The sequence below is a fragment of the Oncorhynchus keta genome, chromosome 1, assembly GCF_023373465.1.
Source record: "Oncorhynchus keta strain PuntledgeMale-10-30-2019 chromosome 1, Oket_V2, whole genome shotgun sequence".
NCBI classification, from domain to species: Eukaryota; Metazoa; Chordata; class Actinopteri; order Salmoniformes; family Salmonidae; genus Oncorhynchus; species Oncorhynchus keta.
In genome coordinates, this window is record NC_068421.1 from 62,331,160 (window position 1) to 62,358,998 (window position 27,839).

At 43.5% G+C, this 27,839-nt stretch overlaps 1 protein-coding gene across 1 annotated transcript in view; it reads left to right on the forward strand.

Annotated features, from left to right (window-relative positions):
- Nucleotides 1–27,839, forward strand: part of notch2 (notch receptor 2) — a 57,581-nt gene that overhangs the window by 3,796 nt on the left and 25,946 nt on the right. Inside the window, exon 2 of the mRNA XM_052457394.1 lies at nt 15,410–15,491. Within this exon, the coding sequence (XP_052313354.1) occupies nt 15,410–15,491 (82 nt within the window). The remainder of the gene's footprint in view (nt 1–15,409; nt 15,492–27,839) is intronic.

Genomic DNA, 27,839 nt, shown 5'->3' on the forward strand with positions numbered 1-27,839 from the left:
TGTAGAAAATAGTAAAAATAAGAAAAACCCTTGAATGAGTAGGTGTGTCCAAACCTTTTACTGGTACTGTATGTCTCATACAGTGGACACCTAAGCCTATAGGCCTATGCATACAATGCCCTGATACATTTAGTCCTTAAATCTCTGACAGCTGAACTGTGTGTTGGGCAATTATTATTTTAGGAAAGTAGTCTAAAAAACAAAACACAAATAGGCTATAAAGTTTTGCATATGCTACACATCGAAAACACAAGGAATGGTGTTTTTGTCATTTGTTATAGCTGTTTTTAAGAGCACATAAATGTGGCTCATATTGCCAACATCCCTCGTTTATTGATGGAGCTGTCTGCCCCAGGTCAGATCTGAATGCATATGGATGTCTGGTAAATTAAAATCTTCCCTGTCATGTTGTCTGACGCAAAATGTTCCTAAAAGTAACTCTGAAATGGTATTGTTTTTGTGACGATTTTTGAATAGTCAAATGAAAATCTGTCACCATTTGGATGGAACCTAGCTATAGACACTCTAAAGACTCTTGCAAGTGAGCTAGTCCAGCCCCAAACATCTAAAGAATAAGCTACCAACCAAACAAGCTTGTAAGAATTGTACTCAAACTCCCCCCTCGTACTCATCTGGATAGGTGGTATTGTTTCGTGTCTGTATCTATGTAATGTGTCTGTATCTATGTAATGAATGTGTCTGTATCTATGTGAATGTGTCTGTATCTATGTAATTGTTTTCATGTAAAAAAATAGGGACCACAATGGAAATAAGTCCCTGACTTTATTGTGCAACCCTGATCACTTTATAAAACATCTTTGTGTGTGTGTGTGTGTGTGTGTGTGTGTGTGTGTGTGTGTGTGTGTGTGTGTGTGTGTGTGTGTGTGTGTGTGTGTGTGTGTGTGTGTGTGTGTGTGTGTGTGTGTGTGTGTGTGTGTGTATGTATATATATATATATATATATATGTGTATTTTCTTTACTCACAAATAGAATCAATCAATCCAAACCGCGCAGTAGCCAATTGATGAATGAAAAGAGACGTCTGTTACAAAACACCAAAAAGTTGAATGACATTCAGAGATTGTCAAGTCAAGCCTTCATTACTGGGTAAGCCTACAAGGTGGGGAGGGATGTATTTTCTGTTTGTGAAGATTTACATAGTATATTTATTGTGGTGTTGATAATGCAAACCATGAGGGGGGAGGGTGTTCTGTTTAATATTTGTATTGTTGGGGAGGGGGGTGCATTTTTTTTGACACCTTGAGTTGGACCAGCCCCCCACCAGTACATTTTTATATGCCTCTTACTATTACTATCTGCACTAGAGGTCGACCGATTAATTGGAATGGCCTATTAATTAGGGCCGATTTCAAGTTTTCATAACAATCGAAAATCGGTATATTTGGGCGGCGATTGTTAAACATTTTTTTTTTAGAACCTTTATTTAACTAGGCAAGTCAGTTAAGAACACATTCTTATTTTCAATGACGGCCTAGGAATAGTGGGTTAACTGCCTCGTTCAGGGGCAGAACGACACATTTTCACCTTGTCAGCTCGGGGATCCAATCTTGCAACCATACAGTTAACTAGTCCAACGCAATAACGACCTGCCTCTCTCTCGTTGCACTCCACAAGGAGACTGCCTGTTACGCGAATGCAGTAAGAAGCCAAGGTAAGTAGCTAGCTAGCATTAAACTTATCTTATAAAAAACAATCAATCATAATCACTAGTTAACTACACATGGTTGATAATATTACTAGATATTATCTAGCGTGTCCTGCGTTGCATATAATCTGACTAAGCATAAAAGTATCTAAGTATCTGACTGAGCGGTGGTAGGCAGAAGCAGGCGCGTACAAATTCATTCAAACAGCACTTTCGTGCGTTTTGCCAGCAGCTTTTTGTTGTGCGTCAAGCTTTGTGCTGTTTATGACTTCAAGCCTATCAACTCCTGAGATGAGGCTGGTGTAACCGAAGGGAAATAGCTAGCTAGTTAGCGCGCGCTAATAGCGTTTCAAACATCACTCGCTCTGAGCCTTCTAGTAGTTGTTCCCCCTGACCTGCATGGGTAACGCTGCTTCGATGGTGGCTGTTGTCGTTGTGTTGCTGGTTCAAGCCCAGGGAGGAGCGAGGAGAGGGACGGAAGCTATACTGTTACACTGGCAATACTAAAGTGCCTATAAGAACATCAAAGGTTAATGAAATACAAATGGTGTAGAGGGCAATAGTTCTATAATTACTATAATAACTACAACCTAAAACTTCTTACTTGGGAATATTGAAGACTCATGTTAAAAGGAACCACCAACTTTCATATGTTCTCATGTTCTGAGCAAGGAACTGAAACGTTAGCTTTCTTACATAGCACATATTGCACTTTTACTTTCTTCTCCAACACTTTGTTTTTGCATTATTTAAACCAAATTGAACATGTTTCATTATTTACTTGAGGCTAAATTGATTTTATTGATGTATTATATGAAGTTAAAATAAGTGTTCATTTAGTATTGTTGTAATTGTCATTCTTACGGCAGGGTAGCCTAGTGGTTAGAGCGTTGGACTAGTAACCGGAAGGTTGCAAGTTCAAACCCCCGAGCTGACAAGGGACAAATCTGTCGTTCTGCCCCTGAACAGGCAGTTAACCCACTGTTCCTAGGCTGTCATTGAAAATAAGAATTTGTTCTTAACGGACTGCCTGGTTAAATAAATAAAGAAAAATTGGTATTTGCCTTTTTGGTCCTCCAATAATCGGTATCGGCGTTGAAAAATCATAATCGGCCGACCTCTAATCTGCACTGTACTATTACTCCTTGGTGATATTAACCAGATTCAACAGTCCTGGTGCAGAAATGGTCATAGCACAGAAATGGTGGTCAATAGAAAAACACATGAATTCCAGCCAGGTAAGGGACACTAACATAAAAGTGATTACATGTGACTGTAATTTATCAATTTTACATGGACTCTCACAGTTTACAACAGAGGAGTCACACAAAAGAACACAAGACAATGAAAAACTGCTGCATGTAGGAGAATAAACGGGTGGAATGTTGCTGTTGGTGCTTCACATTCCTCCCCCTTTCTTTCTCTCTGTCCCTCATGCTTTCTCTCTTCACTCACTCTCACAGTGCAGCACTCGGCTGTAACCTCCCTATTGTGTCAAGAAGATGATGCTGTCTTCTGTTGTGCTGTATTAAGTGTCATTCCTTGAGGAGGAAGCCTCTGCCTATTTTTGTGGCACACGACCTAGTACTTGCTCTTAGTGATGGCTGCATGTATTTACTCAGTCCAGAAGGCATGTGTGTGCACTTAAAAAGCCCAGTGATTGTGCCTGTAACTGCATTGCTTGTTCTGCAGTCCGACCCATGCTGGAGCGTGGTGTGAAATGTAATTTATCTGTGACATGCTGCACCCTCCGCATGGAACACAAGCATCTGTTTATTGACCTGCCCACAGTTCTGCATTACTGAGCAGCTGGTGGCTGAACGCCTGCTCTTTCCACTGCCAGTGGTGGGCACCGTGGTCGGCGCATCAATCCGTCCCAGCTCTGAGTCTGCCTCTACAGACAATTTTTGATATTGTTCTGTTTGTTGCTCCTTCCTCTCAATCCTTCTCCTTCCTAAGCTATAATGCTCATATTAGAATAAAACACCACATGTGTTTTTGCCCTGTTCTTTTGGTTGGGGTAGTAGTAAAAAGTAATCAAGTGGCGTTACAGCAGAAAAGAACAGAGCTGTGTGACAAGGTCAACGGGCAAGAAGCTATGGGGCTCCAGATGTGTTTTTAGTCAAGTAGAGGGGGTGCGATCTGATGGGGGTCTTGGTCTGGTTAATGCATACATCAAAAGCACAGGCTGACAAACTGAGCCTGAAGTGGCATCAGTGTTGGATGAGTGAAATAGCAGAGGGGGTGAGAGAGCAGAATGGAGTAAGAGAAGGGGTGCTGCTGTGAAAGGTGGGGGGGATTACATAGTGTTGTCTGCATTGTTGAGCAGGTTAGCAAATTAACAGGGAATTAAGATGTCCTGCATTCCTGCCCTAGCAGAACCCAGTAATCCTGGAGCCACCAGAGCAGAGAGCTAGTGCCCATGTCCAGTGCTCTACAGACTGTACACTACACCCCTGCCCGCAGTGTGAAGGCCACTCCACCAGCAGAGCATAGCCCTCCTCTGTGTACACAGCTTTAGATCAGGGGTGCTAACTACTTGAAACAGCAAGATTATCATTGGGACTTAATTGTTGCTCTTGGCACTCTGCATTTTTTAAAAGTCGCCTCCCTCGCTGTATGTGACCTAGTCCTAGTACAAACCTAGCTTGATGTTGATGCTGCTGTTTGTGCGGGCCACAGATGTAAGTAACCCTCTGACAAAGTTGTTGAGCTTAGTTTCTCTGCATGCTGAGCCAGGGTATTTTATTGCAGGCTCCCATGGCAACTGTTTGGCCCCTGGATATGGGCTATAGCAGTGTTTCCTAACTCCAGTCCTTGAGTACTCCTAATAGCACACCTTTTTGTTGTAGTCCCTGATAAACTCATCTGATTCAACTCATTGAGGGCTTGATGATTAGTTGACAAGTTGAATCAGGGGTGCTTATCCAGGGCTACAACAAAAATGTCTACGGTTGGGGGTACTCGAGGACTGGAGTTAGGAAACACTGGGTTAAAGCAATTCCAGGAAACCGGGTTACTTCCTCAGTCGGTGCGAACAACTTCCTGCCCTCTCCAATATTGGACTGCAGCCAGTGCTCGGGGACGCCCATGTGTGTGCACCCTTTGTCAGTGTTTCATAATTACTTCCCCATCTCACTCCTCAGCCATTAGTTCAAATCCCCTTCGTCACTCATTCCCTCTCTGCAATGGGACCCAACTAACAGAGCCTCCCCTCCCCAGGGTTTGTAGTGGTTTCAGTAACAAAGCAGTGGTGAGCATTGAGGGGGGAATCAACGTGTGCCAGCCAACTGCACAGCAACATGCCAAGGCCCCTGGCCCTGACTAGAGACACTGTTAGTTTGTCTTTGATCTGTGCCCTTTTTTCAATTCCCATTTGTTCCAAAATATTTTCATTAATGACCGTCTTGTGATATATCTTCATTGGAGCTTCTGAAATAGACATGGAACTGGTTAATATTGAACTTCTGAAATGGACAGAGATCTCTGGTTGTCAAATGTCTTACAGTGCACAGACCAATGCAGGCGCATGCGCATACGCACAGAGAGAGAAAGGAAGAGGGAGCGTGAGGAAGAGGGAGCGATAGATATTCACTTCCATTTCTACTCATGTGGTCATTTCATTGTCCAGCCCACACAGTCTCTGACCGCAGTCACACATGCACCTGCTCGCATCACTAGTATCACAATACTCTATACCATCACGATACGCGATACTGAAACGATACCAAAACACTATACCACAGCAAAAAAAAGAAGGCATATTAGCCAAAGTCATAGATTGGGACTTGATACATACAGATAAACTCAGCTACTGCTTTGTTCAATCATTGGGCATCTTTTGAATTGCATTTAAAAAATAAAAAAAATAATATGTCAAGTTTTTTCAGAGACTGCCATGTATGCGCTAATGAATCAAGTATACAATAATACAATCAATTTGACTTTGTTTTTTCCAATATAACTTGTATTTGAATGTTAAATCAACATGTAGCCTTAGACCTATTCACAGTATATGTAGCCTAGTCGTTAGTGTTGGGCCAGTAACTGAAAGGTTGCTGGATCGAATCCCCGAGCTGACAAGGTAAAAATCTGTCGTTCTGCCCCTGAACAAGGCAGTTAACCCATTGTTCCCCGGTAGGCCGTCATTGTGAATAAGAATTTGTTCTTAACTGACTTGCCTAATTAAATAAGGGTTACATTTTTGTATTAAAAAAATGCATATCAATAGGAGTGTGTGTGCATGCATTGAGTTATTGATCTGGTTTTGGCTGATTTCATGGGTCTACTGATCAACAACGTTTGCATAGATGTAGTTTCTCTTGTAAAAATGTGTGCTGTATCTTTAACAAGTAATTACATCATTCACGAAGCAAGAGGGGGGCGGCCTGTCAGAGCACAGTCAGTTTGCTGAGGCAATAGATCATCTCTGGGAGAGATGTGAGAGAGAGACTAAATAAGTGAATTAATAATGTTTTTGGTGGCAATCAGCTCCTGGAGAGAGAGGCAGTCGGGACTGGGCTGTATAGACGCCTGCCCCAGTCGCCCCTCCGTTCAGCCTCTGCTTCACATTAGCTCCTCACAGCTTCACCCTCACATCAGCGGGGATCACAGGCTGCTCCCACCCAGACACTGTAAATCTCATCTGTTTTTCCTTTCTCCTTTCCCGTCATGCCATCTCTTTTTTTCTTCTTCATCTCTGTTCCTGCGCTCACTTTAGCCATCCCTCATTCAGTTGCAATGTTGAGGAAACTAGATGGAGGAGGTGAGGAAAATTAATACAAATATAGCTCTAGTAGTATGTGAGGGAAGGAGGAAGGGTATGTTTTAGTCATCTAATACCCTTCGTGTTCTCCCTCTCCTGTCCAACTGACCCCAGTTTTCCTTAGCTGCCTGGTTCTTATCATGTCTACAATGTCAGGGAATTCCCCTAAAGCACATTTCACTGAATAGGAGAGCCTCCATTAGGGGGAAGAAAGAATGTCAGTTTGTAGTTACAATAGGCTGGTAAAAGTTATTTATCAGCGGGGTGTGTGGTCGTGTGGTGGTACTGTTTGTTGTGTCTGTGTGAGAGGAGTGGGGCCAAGCTGCAGTGGGGAGGACCACCTCCCTCTCCTCTCTCTCCCAGAGTCCTCCCTCCTTTCCAGAGACAAGGCCCGGGCCGGTGGCCTGCTTCAATGGCTGTCCCTGACAAAATAATGAAATAAGTATTGGTCTGCCGGAAGTCATCTGTTCTTTTGACCAATTGATTGGTTGACATTTTTAAATGTCAATTTTTTCGTATATAGACACACCCTATGTGTTTCAATAAAATCAACTATATGCATTCTATATGCATTGAGCTTGTCTGATGCTTTAAGTTTACGGTTGGATTAAATAAGACAAACGCCTTGAGGGCGCCGTTTTCATATCTCAAAATAATTGTCATGTGTTTAATCAAAATTCTATCCAAATCTAAACGAAAATTATGCAAACCTAAAAAGTAACTTTTATTTCCATTGCCAGCTATGTAAAAATAGCCTACATAAAACCAACAAATAAAAAAATTGCAGCCTGCAGGTAGAAATTATCCTGATAAAAATCCTATAAATCACATTGGCTACACATGGCCTGTCTTCAATGAACTTGAAACATTGTATCAACTATTAACTTGGGTCTGGCCTGAAGCTTGCACTAGCGAACTTGCAACATTGTACAAAATATTCTGGTCCCTCAGAGTTTCCTGTACCAGTGAGCATTTTTCTACGGCTAGCCATGCTTTCCACCTGGCTGCCCCTACCCCGGTCAACAGCTCTGCACCCCCCACAGCATCTTGCCCAAGCTTCCCCATTTCTTCTTCACCCAAATCCAGATAGCTGATGTTCTGAAAGAGCTGTAAAATCTGGACCTCTTCAAATCAGCTGGGCTAGACAATCTGGACCTTCTCTTTCTAAAAGTATCAGAGAGTAGTACCCTGAACAGCTAATCAAATGGCTACCTAGACTATTTGCATTGTCGTCGTTCCCCCTTTTACACTGCTGCTACTCTCTGGTTATTATCCAACTTTAACTCTACCTACATTTACATGTTACCTCAATTACCTTGACGAACCTGTGTCCCATCACATTTACTCTGTACCAGTACCCTCTGTATATAGCCTCGTTACTGTTATTTTACTGCTACTCTTTAATTCTTTGTTATTTACAGTGGGGCAAAAAAGTATTTAGTCAGCCACCAATTGTGCAAGTTCTCCCACTTAAAAAGATGAGAGAGGCCTGTAATTTTCATCATGGGTACACTTCAACGATGACAGACAAAATGAGAAAAAAAATCCAGAAAATCACATTGTAGGATTTTTTATGAATTTGTTTGAAAATTATGGTGGAAAATAAGTATTTGGTCACCTACAAAAAATATTTTTAAGTGGGAGAACTTGCACAATTGGTGGCTGACTAAATATTTGAGTGGTTATCGAAAGGGAGAGAGCTGGATAGATTTTTGAAATATATTGAGGAACAAAGTATTGTCGTTCTCAATGGATGTAAAAACAGACTTTGTTTGCTTGATGTTTGAGGTGAAGAAAACATTACTTTGAGAAGCTCCACAGGTCATTAGTGGAGGTGCGTTAAGCCAAGCAGAAATACTATCAGTTGCCCAAATGGGCACATTTTATATGCCTACATTTGTGTGCAGGCCAGGTTGCCTATAAAACCACTTCTATGTGTGTGCGTCCTTACTCAACATTGACAGGGGCGCTCCAAACAAAAGACTGACTAAATTGACAAAACTCATAAATGTAATGAAATAAACCAAAATTTGTTTCTCAAATTTTCTAGCGTAGGTTGTGCACTCTGCAAACAATGTGTCCACTCCTACAATGAGAATGGAAAGACTGACTAAATATAATAATATTGAATGCATTAACAGAAATTACCATAACCAAAGTAACAAACATTGTAGATTAGAAATGATAGGAATTAACGGTAATGTACTACTGGTGATATATGTAATGGGGAATTGATATACACTAACAATCAAACGCAAACAAAAACAATTCACACAATGAAGTTATGAAACAATGAATGTGCACAAATTGGCAGGAGAGAGCGCATTCTAGACTGAGAAGTGCATTATGCATCTGGGCGCATGGTCAATCTGAAGTCTGCATTGGCCATGCAGCATTTACGTGATAAGGTCTCAGCAGAAATCAGGGCAAGAATGGCCTCAGCCGAAATCAGGGTATTCATACCTTTTGCGCTTCGCGGAGTAGTACAGATCTGTTGTCAATGAAGTGAGTTTGTGTTTTCTACAGGATGTACCACCCCCACCTACTGTCAACCAATCATGTCAATGCAGAGCTATACATTGTTACAACATTTGGGGGGGTGAATGGTGATGCGGTACAGAGCTCGATTTGGTCTCTGCATGCCCCTGGAGGCTCCGCAATTGCGTCACACCCTTTATATGGAGCCTCCGACCACATTTTTGGATCAAGTATTGGCTTTTAGTCTAGGCCTCAGCAATTGATTAGTTCACCGAGATGGGCACAAATATATATACTTCTGGACTAAAACAACCTCGGTTGACCAACACCCTGAAAACCAAGCAATCGACCAGTCGACTAATTGGGGTCAGCACTACTTGCTTCAGAATGGAAATGTAGTACGTAGTGACGGCCCATCCCAAATCCTGAGATCATTGCTCCTGCAGTGTTTCCCCTAGGATTTTCTTCAGCAGCGGTGGCAAAGTTAGCTTGGGATAGTGGGCCTGGCCAATTGTGCAGTCTCCAACCAAAATGTTTTGAGATCGGCCTCTTTGCCACAAGAAAGACAAAGAGCTAATTTCCTGAAATTATATACTTTGCTATGGGCAGACAGAAAATTATACAGTTTTAAAGCTAGTTTCCTGTAATTTGTCACATTTTGACATGGCTTATGCAGTGTTCTTATGCTATCTGAGTGACTCAAACATTAAAACAAAATCAGTGTGGGCCCCATGCCATGACATTTTTTGAATTTTAGATTCTCCCTAATGGAGAGTAGTTAGTTTTAATTTTGTGATTGTTAGTTCTCAAAGATGTTATTTAAAAATATATAACTCCATTATCTTTTCTACATACTTTATATCTGGTTTTAGTCATTTAAGTTTACACTGAAAACGTTTTACCGACCACTGGTAAATTAATATAGGGTAAACACTGGCCTGGCATTGTGACGGCGTGTATGTGGAGCTTGTCAAACCAGCCAGGGGAAAGATCACAGCTGCTAACTCGCTCACTCTCTCCCTCTTGTTGCTCTTTTTAGCGCTCTTTCTTGTCGCTATACTTTGCTATTTTTTCTGTCCTCCTACTCAGTTCTGTTTTTCTCTTGTCTTTTTGCTTTCTGTTTCTTTACCCCTTTATATTCTACTTCCTGCTTTCTGTCTATTTCTCTCCTTCGTGTCTAAAAAGTTGTGAATTTTGGATCAATGTGGTGGCTGGCTTGAGCAGTTTTTACTGAAAAATGTCCTATTAATGAGCTAGTGTCTGTAGAGTGAAGCCCCAGACACGAATTTCACTGTTCAATCATGTGCATATTTTTGGCCCCTCTTTTTTTAACCACAATGACCAGAAATGAGACAGGACAGGAAAAGTATGTCTGCCTGCAGCACTTCCAAGTGTGTTTCTGTCACAAGAAGGCTAATAAGCCTAGCATATCATTTTAGAAATGTTTTGATTTGCATTTTCTTGCAAATATCCCGTTGATAATACCCTCTTTATGCCTATCTGTGGTTAATGCACATGTAGGATCAGCCTTGAATCATCAGTCACATGGGGACAAAAGTGAAGGATCCAGACAGAGAGTCACCTCAGTGTGATCTGTAATGTCTTCGTGTCTAAGTAGCATGAATAGTAGGTGTATTATTTTCGTGGTCAGTTAACATGCAAAGTCACACATGGTATCACAGCATAGTTGTACACTGTACAGCAGTATCTTGTCTGATATGTCAGCTGATGAGTGTGTGTTTTTGCCTCAGGTGTTCCAGGCTCATCCGGTTGCCCTAAATGGTAGTGATCATTTCCATGTAAAAGGACTAGGACTGTCAAATGATTAAAATAATGAATCAAGTTAATGGCATTAGTTAATCGCAATTAAGTGCATTTTTGAATTTGCTCATGTGGACCTAAATAAACCATTTTCCATTTAAAAAGCTGTGCATTGAGTTATAGGCATACTAGACTGAACACAAATATAAACGTAACATGCAACAATTTCAAAGATTTTACTGAGTTACAGTTCATATGAGGAAATCAGTCAATTGAAATAAATTCATTAGGCCCTAATCTATGGATTTCACATGACTGAGAATGCAGATATGCATCTTTTGGTCACAAAAAGGTAGGGGTGTGGATCAGAAAAGTAGTCAGTATCTGGTGTGACCATCATTTGCAGCGTGACACATCTCCTTCACATGGAGGTGATCAGGCTGCTGATTGTGGCCTGTGGAATGGTGTCCCACTCTTCTTCAATGACTGTGTGAAGTTGCTGGATATTGGCCGGAACTGGAACCCGTTGTCGTACACGTCGATCCAGAGCATTACAAGCGTGCTCAATGGGGGTTACGTATGGTGAGTATTCAGGTCATGGAAGAACTGTGACATTTTCAGCTTACAGGAATTGTGTACAGATCCTTGCGACATAGTATATAAAATAATATATAATAATTTTGCACACCCAATTTTTCAGTTTTTGATTTGTTAAAAAAGTTTGAAATATCCAATAAATGTCGTTCCACTTCATGATTGTGTCCCACTTGTTGTTGATTCTTCACAAAAAAATACAGTTTTATATCTTTATGTTTGAAGCCTGAAATGTGGCAAAAGGTCGCAAAGTTCAAGGGGGCCGAATACTTTCGCAAGGCACTGTATATAACTTTTGTGTACCTATTCAGGATACATCACCATGAAGAGATTCATTCATATCCATAATTATGCGTTTACATGTAGTACAGATCAGGGACCCATGATGAAATTCCGTTACTGGGTGTAAATCCACTTCACTTACTGTACTTCAATAAACAAAATAGTTTTTTTTTCAAATTCAATGTGTCGTGTCATAGCTGACACCCCATTCTTTCTACAGACATTGTTGAATCTTAATTCGGAGCAGATATTCAAGAGTTTTTGGAAAACGTGGACACGTAAAAAACGGAGGGAGATTTTACCGAAATTCTGTTATCAAACTTTTCGTCTGCACATTTCTTCCAGTAAATGTGTTTTATGTAAAATGTTCAGTGTAAATTGATAAAAGTAGTCCTTGAGCATAGAGTTGGTTAGTGTTTTTTTCTATGGCACATATTTGTGAAAAATCTGAGTCAGTGCAATTCCATTTTTGTGCAATTGCCCTAGTGTGGTTGTGTTGATCACAGTTGTTCATAGAAACTCAGTGACTATTAGTTAATATCTATTGCTTACTGGACCTCAGTCTGATTCCCTTCTTTGTCCTCCAACCATAACTCAGTTGTTTAAAACATTTTTGACAAAGATCTCGGCTTTTCCTTTAAATTGGTAGTAGCTTTGGATTTGTATGTGAGCCTGCATTGTGTAATTCCTTTCAGAATGGTATGCATACAATATGTGACAGTCTTCTCACAGGAAGTAGTGTTAACGCTGAGCACACTTCCTGTGCTGTGATGACTGTCCTGTCACACGAGGGTTGGTGTTGCTGTGAAGTCGTCTGACCTGCCCTCTTTCTTCCTGGAAAAGCTCCCTCTGGGTTTTGGCAGTGACTCATCCACTGGTTGATTATGGCCGTGAACCCCAGGCAAATACTTAGACCACACTAAATTAGGCATCAATTTAAAAGGCTTACACTTTATTTTTTAATGCTGTCTTTCTAGCAGCTAAAGATTTTCACAAATGCATGTTCTGTTCCTTCCTGTTGAAAATACACATTTTTAGAATGGTGCATACATGGTGATCTGAAATGCTGTCAGCTTTTTTCATACCTTGAGTTTAATAAACACTATCAGCCCTCATATTAAATTTGAAAATTGATATTGGCAACTAACATCATCATTCTATTTGGCATGTGCCACCACCTGGTATTCATCAGAACCACTTGAGTTTAGTCTCTGGTTGAATCCTCACCACACGATAGAGGATGTGTTTGGGCCTAAGTGTCTGATTGGCAGCCAGATAGATGAGCTTTGTGGTCACTGATGTCTCTGTCTGCTGTGTGTTCACTCGCTGAGCTATCTGGCTCTAGTAGTTTCCTATGTTGCTATGATCCCCTGGGGATGGGTTTTGCAGTACTGGTGAGTTATACATGAGTTTAATTGGCATAAGACTGTTGAAATATATATTAGGATAATTTGATCTACACTACAGTATGTGGACACCTGCTTGTCGAACATCTCATTCCAAAATCATTGCCATTAATATGGAGTTGGTCCTCCCTTTTGCCGTCATAACAGCCTCCACTCTTCTGGGAAGGCATTCTAGTAGATGTTGGAACATTGCTGTGTTGACTTGCTTCCATTCAGCCATAAGAGCATTAGTGAGATTGGGCACTGATGTTGGGCGAGTAGGCCTGGCTCGCAGTCGGCATTCCAATTCATTCCAAATGTGTTCGATAGGGTTGAGGTCAGGGCTCTGTGCAGGCCCTCGCTTTCCTGTTTCAGCATGTCAATGCTTCTATGCACAAAGGGCCTTCCCCCAAACTGTTGCCACAAAGTTGGAAGCACAGAATCGTCTAGAATGTTGTCGTATGCTGTAGGGTTAAGATTTCCCTCTGGAACTAAGGGGCCTAGCCCGAACCACGAAAAACAGCCCCAGACCATTATTCCTCTTCCTTCAAACTTTACAGCTGGCAGTATGTATTGGGACAGGTAGCGTTCTTCTGGCATCTGCCAATTTCAGATTCGTCCGTCGGACTGCCAGGTGGTGAAGCGTGATTCATCACTCCAGAGAATGCGTTTCCACTGCTCTGGAGTCCAATGTCGGCGAGCTTCACACCATTCCAGTTGACACTTTGCATTGCGCATGGGGATCTTAGGCTTGTGTGCGGATGCTTGGCCATGGAAAACCATTTCATGAAGCTCTCAATGAACCGATCTTGTGCTGACGTTGCTTCCAGAGGCAGTTTGGAACTAGGTAGTGAGCGTTGCAAACCGAGGACAGACGTGTCCCATTCTGTGAGCTTGTGTGGTCTACCACTTTGCAGCTGAGCCACTGTTGCTCCTAGACTTTTCCACTTTACATTAACAGCACGTACAGTTGACCGGGGCAGCTCTAGCAGGGCAGAAACTTTACAAACTGACTTCGAAAGTCACTCGAAAGTCACTGAGCTCTTCAGTAAGACCATTCGACTGCCAATTTTTGTCTATGGCAATTGCATGGCTGTGTGCTCGATTTTATTCACCTGTCAGCAACGGGTGTGGCTGAAATAGTCGAATTCACTCATTTGAAGGGATGTCCACATACTTTTGTGTATACAGTGCCTTGCGAAACCTGATGGAGTCTGCAAAAGACCTGAGACTGGGACGGAGATTTGTCTTCCAACAAGACAATGATCCAAAACATAAAGCAAAATCTACAATGGAATGGTTCAAAAATAAACATATCCAGGTGTTAGAATGGCCAAGTCAAAGTCCAGACCTGAATCCAATCGAGAATCTGTGGAAAGAACTGAAAACTGCTGTTCACAAAGGCTCTCCATCCAACCTCACTGAGCTCGAGCTGTTTTGCAAGGAGGAATGGGAAAAAATGTCAGTCTCTCGATGTGCAAAACTGATAGAGACGTACCCCAAGCGACTTACAGCTGTAATCGCAGCAAAAGGTGGCGCTACAAAGTATTAACTTAAGGGGGCTGAATAATTTTGCACGCCAAATTTTTCAGTTTTTGATTTGTTAAAAAAGTTTGAAATATCCAATAAATGTCGTTCCACTTCATGATTGTGTCCCACTTGTTGTTGATTCTTCACAAAAAAATACAGTTTTATATCTTTATGTTTGAAGCCTGAAATGTGGCAAAAGGTCGCAAAGTTCAAGGGGGCCGAATACTTTCGCAAGGCACTGTATATAGTGTATGTTTTCAAGAGGCTTCTGAATAAACAGATATTGGAAGGCCTATAGAAAAATATCAATAACATTATTTATCATGTTGCGTGTTCTACACATGTTCCTTCCCAAGACATTTGCAAGAAATTACCGGGCTTCCTGATATTCCTGTTCAAAGTGCATATGCTACTTAAAAGCATATAATACCTGCAAATTCTGTCATTGTTGATGGTGCCTAGTTTTAACAGGCCTATGAAGCACTGTTGGCCGATTGGTCAAATATTACGAGGTTATTACAGTCTAGTGAAAAATTACAATTTGTTTTAGCCTACCTTTGTTACCATGTGAACTGCAACTAAAGGTTGCTTGTACAGTTTCACCGTAAACAATGTGTGCACTTTGAATTCAGGGCGACTTTGTGTAAGTAAATACTGTAAGCTACAACAACGTGCGCACACACACACACCCTGAGTGTTGATTATTGATTATGCAGAGAGCAGAGAATGCCGAATGAAGACCGATTTAGACATTGATTGCATATAATTTCCATTTCACGTCATGCTGTTCATAGAAATAATGTATTATAATTTACTGTTTTTTCGCAATTATTTATCCCGGGAAAGGGGAGTGGGTTTGGATGGAAAATCCCAGTCAATTTTGGTAACCCAGTTCCAACCATTAAACCCTATTCTTGACTGATGTGTTGTATTCCTGTTTGTTACAGCTCTTCAGTGTCTGGATGCTGTTAAGCCGTGTGTGAACAATGCTACGTGTGCCACCTTCACCAACGGGACAGGGTACTGCAGGTAAGACTGGCTTGGCTGAGGAGGAACCCCTCAGCTGATTGTTGATTCCAGGACTAACCAAACCCAGGGGATAAATCCAACCCCATCTTTCCACAGGCACAGGGAGCACTGACTAATACCAACACGGAGAGCACCACCAAAACATATACTTATACCTCCAAAAAGATCTCGGGGGATCTCCCAAGTTGTTGTTGCCAAATTAGCGACTCTGCCACTGTATTCATTGGTAACACTATCATTCACTGTCTAAATCCAGATAGGGTATTGCTTTTTAATGTAGGGGAATTCCACATTAACAGAGTGACACTGAGACTGACTTTTCACTTTAAAATGTATGTTGTCAAAAAGAGGGTGTCTTGTCCTGCTCCTGAAATATGCATTAGGGTAGGTGCATGTCTGACATCAATGTGTGCGCAATTACAATGGTTATTTAATATGGTACATTTCAGAAAAAATAAACATACTGTTGACAAGTAGGTTATGGTGTAATGGAATGTTTTGCCTTGTGTGGTAGGTTTTGTAAGATTTGACACTAATGTAGGTGTCATAACCTTCCATAAAATAATGCAGGTCTAAATATATGTTGTGACGGTGTTATGACCATATTATGACAGGTTATGTCAGCTGTTATGACATAAAGACATGGTATTGACTGTGTCATAATGTGTTAGGTGGCTGGATGTCAAGTACAGTGCTACCTAATTTTCATTGGAAATTGTTGAGTAGACCTTTTGCATAAACAAACCATACAACTTTAACTTTGCAATCATTGTTTTTTATTTGACATACATTTTACAGTGAAAAATCTTGGTCTGTGTCACTCTGTTACCATGGAATTGCCTTGTTCTGTAAAGGTCTGTAGTTATTTAGGTTTGTCGTGACATAGTCCTAAACCTAATTCCTTTGAAATTGCTTGTAATTATGACCGTAGCAGAGAAAGAACAGATACTCCCAATCTGATCACCAATTATGGAAGCACACAGCTGGGTCATAAGCCTATATTACGTTTCATTTAATGGTATGTGAATCACACTCGGTTTCTGTTCCCAAAAGTTTGCTGCTTTCAAAATAAATAGAAAACATCTAGGCTATAATCAATGTTTGCAAATACACTACATGACCAAAAGAATGTGGATACCTGCTCGTCAAACATCTCATTCCAAAATCATGGGCATTAATATGGAGTTGGTCCCCCCCTTTGCTGCTGTAACAGCCTCCACTCTTTTGGGAAGGCTTTCCACTAGATGTTGTAACATTGCTGCGGGGACTTCGATAGGCTTGAGGTCAGATCTCTGGGCAGGACAGTCAAGTTCTTCCACACCGATCTCGACAAACAATTTCTGTATGGGCCGCGCTTTGTGCACAGGGGCATTGTCACGCTGAAACATTAAAGGGCCTTCCCCCAAACTGATGTGACAAAGTTGGAATCACAGAATCGTCTAGAATGTAATTGTATGCTGTAGCACTAAGATTTCCCTTCACTGGAGCTAAGGGGCCTAGCCAAATCCATGAAAAACGCCCTCAGATCATTATTCCTCCGCCACCAAACTTTACAGTTGGTGCTATGCATTGGGGCAGGTTGTGTTCTTTTGGCATCTGTCAAACCCAGATTTGTCCGTCGGACTGCCAGATTGTGAAGCGTGATTCATCACTCCAGAGAACTCGTTTCCACTGCTCCAGAGAGCAATGGCGGCGAGCTTTACACCACTCCAGCTGACGCTTGGCATTGCGTGTGGTGATCTTAGGCTTGTGTATGCGGCTGTTCGGCCATCGAAATCCATTTCATGATGCTCCCGACGAACAGTTATTGTGCTGACGTTGCTTCCAGCGGCAGTTTCGAACTCGGTAGTGAGTGTTGCAACCGAGGACAGATGATTTTTACGAGCTACACACTTCAGTACTCGCCGGTCTCTTACTGTGAGCATGTGTGGCCTACCACGTTGCGGCTGAGCCATTGGTGCTCCTAGACATTTCCACTTCACATTAACAGTAGTTACAGTTGACCGGGGCAGCTCTAGCAGGGCAGACATCTGACCAACTGCCTTTTTGGAAAGGTGGCATTCTATGACAATACCACGTTGAAAGCCATTCTACTTTCGATGTTTGTCTATGGCTGTGTGCTCGATTTTATACACGTGTCAGCAACGGGTCTGGCTGAAATAGCCAAATCCACTCATTTGAACTGGTGTCCACATACTTGTGTATATATAGTGTATGTTACTCTACAGGTGTAGGGAGTCCATTGTGTGTCTTCTCCTGGTCTAGAACACGACACTGACCTTGGTAGCTTATTACCATCAGTGGTTGTAATGAGAACGGCTAGGAGGATAAGGGAGCTGAAGGAAAATAACACTGAACTTGAGTCAAACACACTGGTTTTAAGGGTGACTATTGAGTAACTGGCATTGACTGCCCCAGAGGGAAGTTTCAACATTTGAGTTTGTCCCTCTTCTCTATTATCTAAAAATATAAATGTACTCCTTTGTCCCATATTGAATGTCTATGATGATAACGGTAGCAGCAGAGTTGAGTATGTGAAGGCTGAGGGGCCTGGCAGCGGGCTGCGCCTCCTGAAGAGAGGAGTCTTTCAGTCCAAGGCCAGTCAGGTGACCGAGAGCAGGGCAACTGTTAGACTGATTAACCAATCAGTCTATGTGCCGTCGTCACACAGTCACGGCTCCTTCCCGCCGGCCGACCTCAAAAGAGTCATTGTGTGAAAATCCCATTATGTATTTATTAGACTTCCAACATATTAAAAGGCAAGCAGTGAAAAATAAACAGCGAACTTCCATTCCCCCTCAAGACATGTGTAATTATGGACTGTTGAGCAGCCCAGGGGTGAGAGAGATAATTATGATGACTACTGTTGTGTTGGCATGCTGTCTTTTGGACAAGACTGGACATTGGCAGGGGACGAGGAAGGCAGGCTGAAATGTGCTTGAAGACGGATTGATGGCTGCCCGTTGGCTTCAGAGAAGGGAACAGGAGGATTCAGAGAAGGGAAAAGGAGGATTCAGAGAAGGGAACAGGAGGATTCAGAGAAGGGAACAGGAGGATTCAGAGAAGGGAACAGGAGGATACAGAGAAGGGAACAGGAGGATACAGAGAAGGGAACAGGAGGATACAGAGAAGGGAACAGGAGGATACAGAGAAGGGAACAGGAGGATACAGAGAAGGGAACAGGAGGATACAGAGGAGGGAACAGGAGGATACAGAGAAGGGAACAGGAGGATACAGAGAAGGGAACAGGAGGATACAGAGAAGGGAACAGGAGGATACAGAGAAGGGAACAGGAGGATACAGAGAAGGGAACAGGAGGATACAGAGAGGGGAACAGGAGGATACAGAGAAGGGAACAGGAGGATACAGAGAAGGGAACAGGAGGATACAGAGAAGGGAACAGGAGGATACAGAGTAGGGAACAGGAGGATACAGAGAAGGGAACAGGAGGATACAGAGAGGGAACAGGAGGATACAGAGAAGGGAACAGGAGGATACAGAGAAGGGAACAGGAGGATACAGAGGAGGGAACAGGAGGATACAGAGTAGGGAACAGGAGGATACAGAGAAGGGAGGATACAGAGGAGGGAACAGGAGGATACAGAGTAGGGAACAGGAGGATACAGAGAAGGGAACAGGAGGATACAGAGAAGGGAACAGGAGGATACAGAGAACTGGCTGGCTGGGAGGGAGGGAGAGGCTGGCTGGCTGGTTGGCAGAGCAGGGTGTGTTTCAGCTGTTGGACCGGTGGGACTACAAACCTTCAGCCAGGGTGTGTGAAAGAGGCGTGTGTCACCGCTGTGTGTTTTGTGCCGCCTGTCCGTTGAGCCTGGGCCCAAGTGTACCTATATGTCACAGCACAGTGTTGATCTTAACATTTAGAAAACATAAGCTACGCTAGACCAATAAGACCCAAAAAGAATGGCCGTTGGATGATGTTCCTGTTTTTGGAACATTCACAAGATACTAGAGCCTAGTACCTGAGCACAGCAACCCTAGGGCGAGTGATGGCATCCCCCAAAAAAATTCTTTGCTGAACAAAATCCCTTTGTCTACTGCAGTGCCATGGTGCAAACGGATTATTTCTCCTCTCACTCTCTTGGTCTCCCTTTCTTTTCTGGCTAGAGAATTTAGTGTGTAGTTTGTTTGACCTGACAAGTAGAATTTGCCTTGGGGCAGAGGGAGGAAGAAAGAGAGAGTAAAGAAAGGAGGATGTCTCTTTAGCAGTAATTTGAGGAGAGTATCTCAGAGCAGACTCGTCGCTGATGAGCGGTGGGGAGGAGGGGAGAGAGAAATTACCCTGTCACTGCCCCTCACTCATCACTCTGTCCGTCAGTCATCTCTCAGTCTGCCGGGCTAGATGCCTCTGGACACAACTTACCTGGCTTCTTAATCCTTTGCTCTCTCTCTCCCTCAATTTATCTCCCTTTTCATTATTCCCACCATCTCCTCCCTTTCTTTTCATTTAACCCCTCCACCCTACTTTTTGTATCTCTGTCTCAGTCCCTCAATCACTCTGTTATCCCTTGTCTTTGTCCCACTGACTTGACGTTACCCCCTTTCTACATGTCTGTCAGTCCTTTCCCTGCAGAGAGCCATGATGTGATTTCCTATCCCAATGGAGCATCACACAGCCTCAGGTGAAACAGGAGAGAACCAGAAACTCTAGCAGTAAGGCGGGAGAGCAGAGAGCAGCAGCTCATTCACTTCCTCACTCCTTTCACTGCACTCTACTCCATACCTCTACTCCACTCCAGCAGACTAGCAAGCACACAGCCGCAGTAGCTGATAACACACACACACACTGAGTGGCCAGGCAAACACATGACCAAAACCTAAGTCAATAAAACCCTGTGATTTTGAAGAAACAAACCCAAGGCGTTGATTTTTCTCTTCATACTCTCGAGTCATCACAGTCCTCTTACCACCACAGCTCAACTAGATGCATTGATAGTGTGGAACCACACAGATAAGAAGCTAAAGCCAGGCCCAAGGGCACCTTGAGACTAGGGAGTGGCTGGCCTGGCACTGGGACAGTCAAGCAGGGAAAGAGCTGAAGTGTGGCTGGCACAGAGGGCTAGGAAGAGGTCTGCCGGCGGGGGTGTTGGTGGATGTTAGGGAGAGGTATGACTGGGGGCTGTGTGTATGGTCTATGGGAAGGTTCAGGACGGGGTGGAGATGAGACCATTCATCATTATCAACTCTTGTCAACATGACCCGCTAGCCAAGAGGGACTGTCCCTTTTGAGGGTGTGTGTTTGTTCCTGCCACACATTTACATTTAAGTCATTTAGCAGACGCTCTTATCCAGAGCGACTTACAAATTGGTGCATACACCTTATGACATCCAGTGGAACAGCCACTTTACAATAGTGCATCTAAATCTTTTTAAGGGGGGGGGGGTGAGAAGGATTACTTACCCTATCCTAGGTATTCCTTGAAGAGGTGGGGTTTCAGGTGTCTCCGGAAGGTGGTGATTGACTCCGCTGTCCTGGCGTCGTGAGGGAGTTTGTTCCACCATTGGGGGGCCAGAGCAGCGAACAGTTTTGACTGGGCTGAGCGGGAACTGTACTTCCTCAGTGGTAGGGAGGCGAGCAGGCCAGAGGTGGATGAACGCAGTGCCCTTGTTTGGGTGTAGGGCCTGATCAGAGCCTGGAGGTACTGAGGTGCCGTTCCCCTCACAGCTCCGTAGGCAAGCACCATGGTCTTGTAGCGGATGCAAGCTTCAACTGGAAGCCAGTGGAGAGAGCGGAGGAGCGGGGTGACGTGAGAGAACTTGGGAAGGTTGAACACCAGACGGGCTGCGGCGTTCTGGATGAGTTGTAGGGGTTTAATGGCACAGGCAGGGAGCCCAGCCAACAGCGAGTTGCAGTAATCAAGACGGGAGATGACAAGTGCCTGGATTAGGACCTGCGCCGCTTCCTGTGTGAGGCAGGGTCGTACTCTGCGGATGTTGTAGAGCATGAACCTACAGGAACGGGACACCGCCTTGATGTTAGTTGAGAACGACAGGGTGTTGTCCAGGATCACGCCAAGGTTCTTAGCGCTCTGGGAGGAGGACACAATGGAGTTGTCAACCGTGATGGCGAGATCATGGAACGGGCAGTCCTTCCCCGGGAGGAAGAGGAGCTCCGTCTTGCTGAGGTTCAGCTTGAGGTGGTGATCCGTCATCCACACTGATATGTCTGCCAGACATGCAGAGATGCGATTCGCCACCTGGTCATCAGAAGGGGGAAAGGAGAAGATTAATTGTGTGTCGTCTGCATAGCAATGATAGGAGAGACCATGTGAGGTTATGACAGAGCCAAGTGACTTGGTGTATAGCGAGAATAAGAGAGGGCCTAGAACAGAGCCCTGGGGGACACCAGTGGTGAGAGCGCGTGGTGAGGAGACAGATTCTCGCCACGCCACCTGGTAGGAGCGACCTGTCAGGTAGGACGCAATCCAAGCGTGGGCCGCGCCGGAGATGCCCAACTCGGAGAGGGTGGAGAGGAGGATCTGATGGTTCACAGTATCGAAGGCAGCCGATAGGTCTAGAAGGATGAGAGCAGAGGAGAGAGCTTTAGCAGTGCGGAGCGCCTCCGTGATGCAGAGAAGAGCAGTCTCAGTTGAATGACTAGTCTTGAAACCTGACTGATTTGGATCAAGAAGGTCATTCTGAGAGAGATAGCGGTAGAGCTGGCCAAGGACGGCACGCTCAAGAGTTTTGGAGAGAAAAGAGAGAAGGGATACTGGTCTGTAGTTGTTGACATCGGAGGGATCGAGTGTAGGTTTTTTCAGAAGGGGTGCAACTCTCGCTCTCTTGAAGACAGAAGGGACGTAGCCAGCGGTCAGGGATGAGTTTATGAGCGAGGTGAGGTAAGGGAGAAGGTCTCCGGAAATGGTCTGGAGAAGAGAGGAGGGGATAGGGTCAAGCGGGCAGGTTGTTGGGCGGCCGGCCGTCACAAGACGCGAGATTTCATCTGGAGAGAGAGGGGAGAAAGAGGTCAGAGCATAGGGTAGGGCAGTGTGAGCAGAACCAGCGGTGTCGTTTGACTTAGCAAACGAGGATCGGATGTCGTCGACCTTCTTTTCAAAATGGTTGACGAAGTCATCTGCAGAGAGGGGGGGGGATTCAGGAGGGAGGAGAAGGTGGCAAAGAGCTTCCTAGGGTTAGAGGCAGATGCTTGGAATTTAGAATGGTAGAAAGTGGCTTTAGCAGCAGAGACAGAGGAGGAAAATGTAGAGAGGAGGGAGTGAAAGGATGCCAGGTCCGCAGGGAGGCGAGTTTTCCTCCGTTTTCCTCCATTTCCGCTCGGCTGCCCGGAGCCCTGTTCACGCACACACATGCACCCCCACCTCCCACATGTCCACACCCACTCTCACCCTCAATGGGAGGAAGACTTACAGAATAGTGGGGAATATAACAACCAGATTCTAAACCCACAAGACACTGCAGTGACAAGTGGAACTCTGTGACAAAGATCTGTGGTGATAATGACAATAATGAAGAGGTGAAGCCACTCTGAAGCCATCCCACTGTGGTCTAATGTCCCATCTCTGAAGCCAGTACAGTTAAGCTGAGCTAACCATGTGAAGTTTAAAATGAGAGCCGTTTCAAAGGTTGTATGACCTCAATGAAATATGTAGGCCTCCTAGACCTTAATAACTAAATGACACCACACAACAGAGGAAAGCAGATGGAGCATACAGACTCAAAATGGATTCCTCCTTCTGTCTGTCAGATCTTGATTCTTTTGGAGTGTGCTTTTAAATACAGTTTGCTATTTTACCACACAGCCCAACATTGGACTCCACCCTCCAACAGTCTCTTTTTCTCTCCTCTCTTCCGCCTTTCATTCCCCTCTCCCGTCTCCCCGCAATCCACCCTTTTTCTCTCTCCATTAATTACTTTCCATTCGCACCCCTCCCCCCTCCCCCCATCAGTCATGTTGTTTTTGCAGCCTTTCTTTCTTCTCTTTATGAAAATAGGTTAAAGCTGAAGCTGAACGAGACCAAGTGTTTGCTTCCAAAAATACCACTCTGACATGTCTTCTGAGTAAAGAGCATAGAATGCAGTGAGCAAAAGGGAATGGGAGAGTTTTATTGTAAAGAAGCCAAGAAAAGCAATACATTTTCTATTATGCCCATGGAGTGTCCTATAGCCTAGATCACACAGTCCCACAAGGATGATTCTGTGATTCAATTTTTACAGCTAGGAAATATAGCACATTTTCAGTGTGGACCTCCAGACCTCATTGAATACCAAATGTGGCCCCCGGGGAAAAATGAGTTTGACACCCATGGCCTAGATCTTCTAAAAAGAGGCACACATCTCCCAATATTTTCAACCTACACCACCATTTTTGGTTTTGAATTGTTACTCTCTACTGTAGAATATATACTACATACGTGCACCAGAGAGTCCACCTACGCTCCAGTCCAACCAGCCAAAGCTAATGAGTCGAGTGTGAACAGGAACTCTGTTTGTGCAGCCCAGTCATTGTGTGATGGCCAGAGGGAGAGAAGAGAGGAGGAGGGCATGACAGAGCTATTAGGCATTAGTGAGCGGGCGGGGATAAATGAGAGTTAGAGAGGCGAAATCCTCCCCTCAGCCCTCACCCACGCCCCAGTGGACAGGGCCGGGAGAGGTCAGCCATCGGAGAGCCAGAGGGAGAGGGGGTGCAGGGACTGGACGGGGGCCTCTAATGTGAACCAGCTGTAGAAACCTGACACCACGAGAAGAGAGAGGAAAGCTGCAGGGAACTGAACTGAGAGAAGGAAACAGGGAGGGAATGAAAAATCCCACATTGAGGTTAACAAAGAATCCTATAGATGAGTTTGGCTGCAGAAACTCTGGGTTATTCCTGAAAGTAGAGCTGACTACAGTCTAGCTATGTGGTGAGGAGCAGTCTGGACCGTATTTGACTGAAGGGCTTTGTGCATGATTTATACAATTAATTTTTTTGTTTGAGTTCAAAAAAATGTATTTGTTCAACATTTCAGTGAACAGACTCCACAGGCCAACATGTTTTGTTGTATTATATACACTGAGTATATCAAAAAATTAAGAAACACCTTCCTATTGAGTCGCATCCCTTTTGCCCTCAGAACAGCCTCAATTTGACGGGCAAGAACTCTACAAGGTGTTGAAAGCGTTCCACAGGGATGCTGGCCCGTGATGACTCTAATGCTTCCCACAGTTGTGTCAAGTTGATTGGATGTCCTTTGGGTGGTGGACAATTCTTGATGGAAACGGTTGAGTGTGGAAAAACCCAGCAGTGTTGCAGTTCTTGATACACTCAACTGTGTGCCTGTCACGTATTACCTTAACCCGTTCAAAGGCACTTAAGTATTTTGTCTTGCCCATTTACCCTCTGAATGGCACACACACAATCCATGTCTCAATTGACTTAAGGCTTAAAAACCCTTCTTTAACCTGTCTCCCCCTTCATCTACACTGATTGAAGTGTATTTAAAAGGTGACATCAATAAGGGATCATGGCTTTCACCTGGTCAGTCATTGTCATGGAAAGAGCAGGTGTTCCTAATGTTTTGTACACTCAGTGTAAGTCATTTTAGGTCCTCTCCCCTAATAGTAATGATGTGTGTCATGCACAGCCTTGTTCTTCTGTTGCAAGGGGTAGGTACTGATTTGGTTAGGGGCAATGTTATACTGAAGTGCAGCATGCAACAATTTCAAACAGAGTTACAGTTGATATAAGGAAATCCTTCAATTGAAATCAAATCTGGTGTGACCACCATTTGCCTCATGCAGCGCGACACATCTCCTTCACATAGAGTTGATCAGGCTGTTTATTGTGGCCTGTGAAATGTTGTCCCACTCCTCTACAATGGCTGTGTGAAGTTGCTGGATATTGGCGGGAACTGGAACACGCTGTCTTACACATCAATCTAGAGCATCCCAAACATGCTCAATTGGGGACATGTTTGGTGAGTATGCTGGCCATGGAAGAACTGTGTACAGATCCTTGCAACATGGGGCTGTGCATTATCATGCCGGAACATGAGGTGATGGCAGGGGATGAATGGTACGACAATGGGCCTCAGGATCTCGTCATGGTATCTGTGCATTCAAATTGCCATTGATAAAATGCAATTTTGTTCGTTGTCCGTAGCTTAGGCCTGCCCATACCATAACCCACCGCCACCATGGGGAACTCTGTTCACAATATTGACATCAGCAAATCATCAGCAACAACGCCATACATGTGGTCTGCGGTTGTTAGGCCGGTTGGACATTTTTACAAATTCTCTACAACTATGTTGTAGGCGGCTTATGGTAGAGAAATTAATATTAAATTCTCTGGCAACAGCTCTGGTGGACATTCCTGCAGTCAAGCATGTCAGTTGCATACTTCCTCAAAACTTGAAACATCTGTGGGATTGTGTTGTGTGACACAACTACACATTTTAGAGTAGCCTTTTATTGTCCCCAGCATAAGGTGCACCTGTGCAATGATCATTCTGCTTACTCAACTTCTTGATATGCCACACCTGTCAGATAGATGGATTATCTTGGCAACGGAGAAATGCTCAGTAACAGGGATGTAAACACATTTGTGCACATCATTTTATTGAAATAAGCTTTTTGTGTGTATGGAACATTTCTGGTATCTTTTATTTTCACTCATGAAACATGGGATCAACACTTGACATGTTGTGTTTATATTTTTGTTCAGTGTATATTGAATAGAGCACAAAAACCTGAAGGACAACCTATGTATCGCTGACGCTGTGACATTTCATTTTGTCAACACCGGTTTGATAATCCCAATTTAATTCAATCAAATTTATGTCATCTTTTCTTTCAACACTGTTGAATTTCAGACAGATTTTTCAAATAAGTGCACATTAGTTTATAGCCATCTACACAGTAAAACATATTGTTCCCTTTAATCATACAGTATAGGTCTTATTGCTGAAACATAAAACGAATACTAACGTGGACATGGTCGGCTTTGTTTGACAGGCTGCTAATGTGATCTATGTCAGGGGAGCAGGGGCCGTGTCATCATTCTTTCAGAGGGTTGAGAGGTTGTCATGGAGTAGAGGGGAGTGCACATTCCCAGGGCATTAGTATTGTTGCGATACCTCTTAGTACAGCCTGTCGATGGTGTGGATAGTGTAACTGGAGAGAAGTGCTGAGACAGGGAGGAGACAAGATGGAGGGATGGGGAGGAGTTCTGGGGAAGTAGCTATGCCTGTGGAGCATGTCCAATCGGAGAGAGGTGAGGTGAAGAAGTCTGTGTCACAGCTCTTTGAAGATCTGTTTTCCTTGTCTTTCTAGAGGTTGTGTGTGTGAAACAACAAGTGTGTTAAAACAGGTGTTTGAACCCTCGGACTGTGTGATGAATACTTGGGTGAAGACAACACTTACACACTTTCTATTGATCTATTCTGGGCTTCTCTCTGTCATTAATCATGACAGCCGGAGTTTCCCATGCTCTCTCAACCTAATATTTTCAAGCTGCATTTAGTGCAGAATAAATATAGTACGTGTGAGACTCCATTTAAAAAAAATTCCCATCTCCATTTCAAAAGATTCAAATTATTCTCATTTACTGTGGTCCTGCATGTTTGTCTGTCAATTATCTGCGGGGGAAAAAATATTACCAGTTTGAAAAACGGTGTGTATGGGGTAGAGGTCGACCGATTATGATTTTTCAACGCCGATACCGATTATTGGAGGGCTAAAAAAGCCTATACCGATTAATCGGCCAATTTGTTTATTTTTTCTTCGTAATGATGACAATTACAACAATACTGAATGAACACTTATTTTAACTTAATATAATACATCAATGAAATCAATTTAGCTTCAAATAAATAATGAAACATGTTCAATTTGGGTTAAATAATGCAAAAACAGTGTTGGAGAAGAAAGTAAAAGTGCAATATTTGCCATGTAAGGAAGCTAACGTTTAAGTTCCTTGCTCAGAACATGAGAACATATGAAAGCTGGTGGTTCATTTTAACATGAGTCTTCAATATTCCCAGGTAAGAAGTTTTAGGTTGTAGTTATTATTGGAATTATATGACTATTTCTCTCTATACCATTTGTATTTCATTAACCTTTGACTATTGGGTGTTCTTATAGGCACTTTAGTATTGCCAGTGTAACAGTATAGCTTCCGTCCCTCTCCTCGCTCCTACCTGGGCTCGAACCAGGAACACAACGACAACAGCCACCCTCGAAGCAGCGTTACCAATGCAGAGCAAGGGGAAACAACCACTCCAAGGCAAAGAGCGAGCGAGTGACGTTTGAAATGCTATTAGCGTGAGCTAACTAGCCAGCCATTTCACTTCAGTTACACCAGCCTCATCTCGGGAGTTAATATGCTTGAAG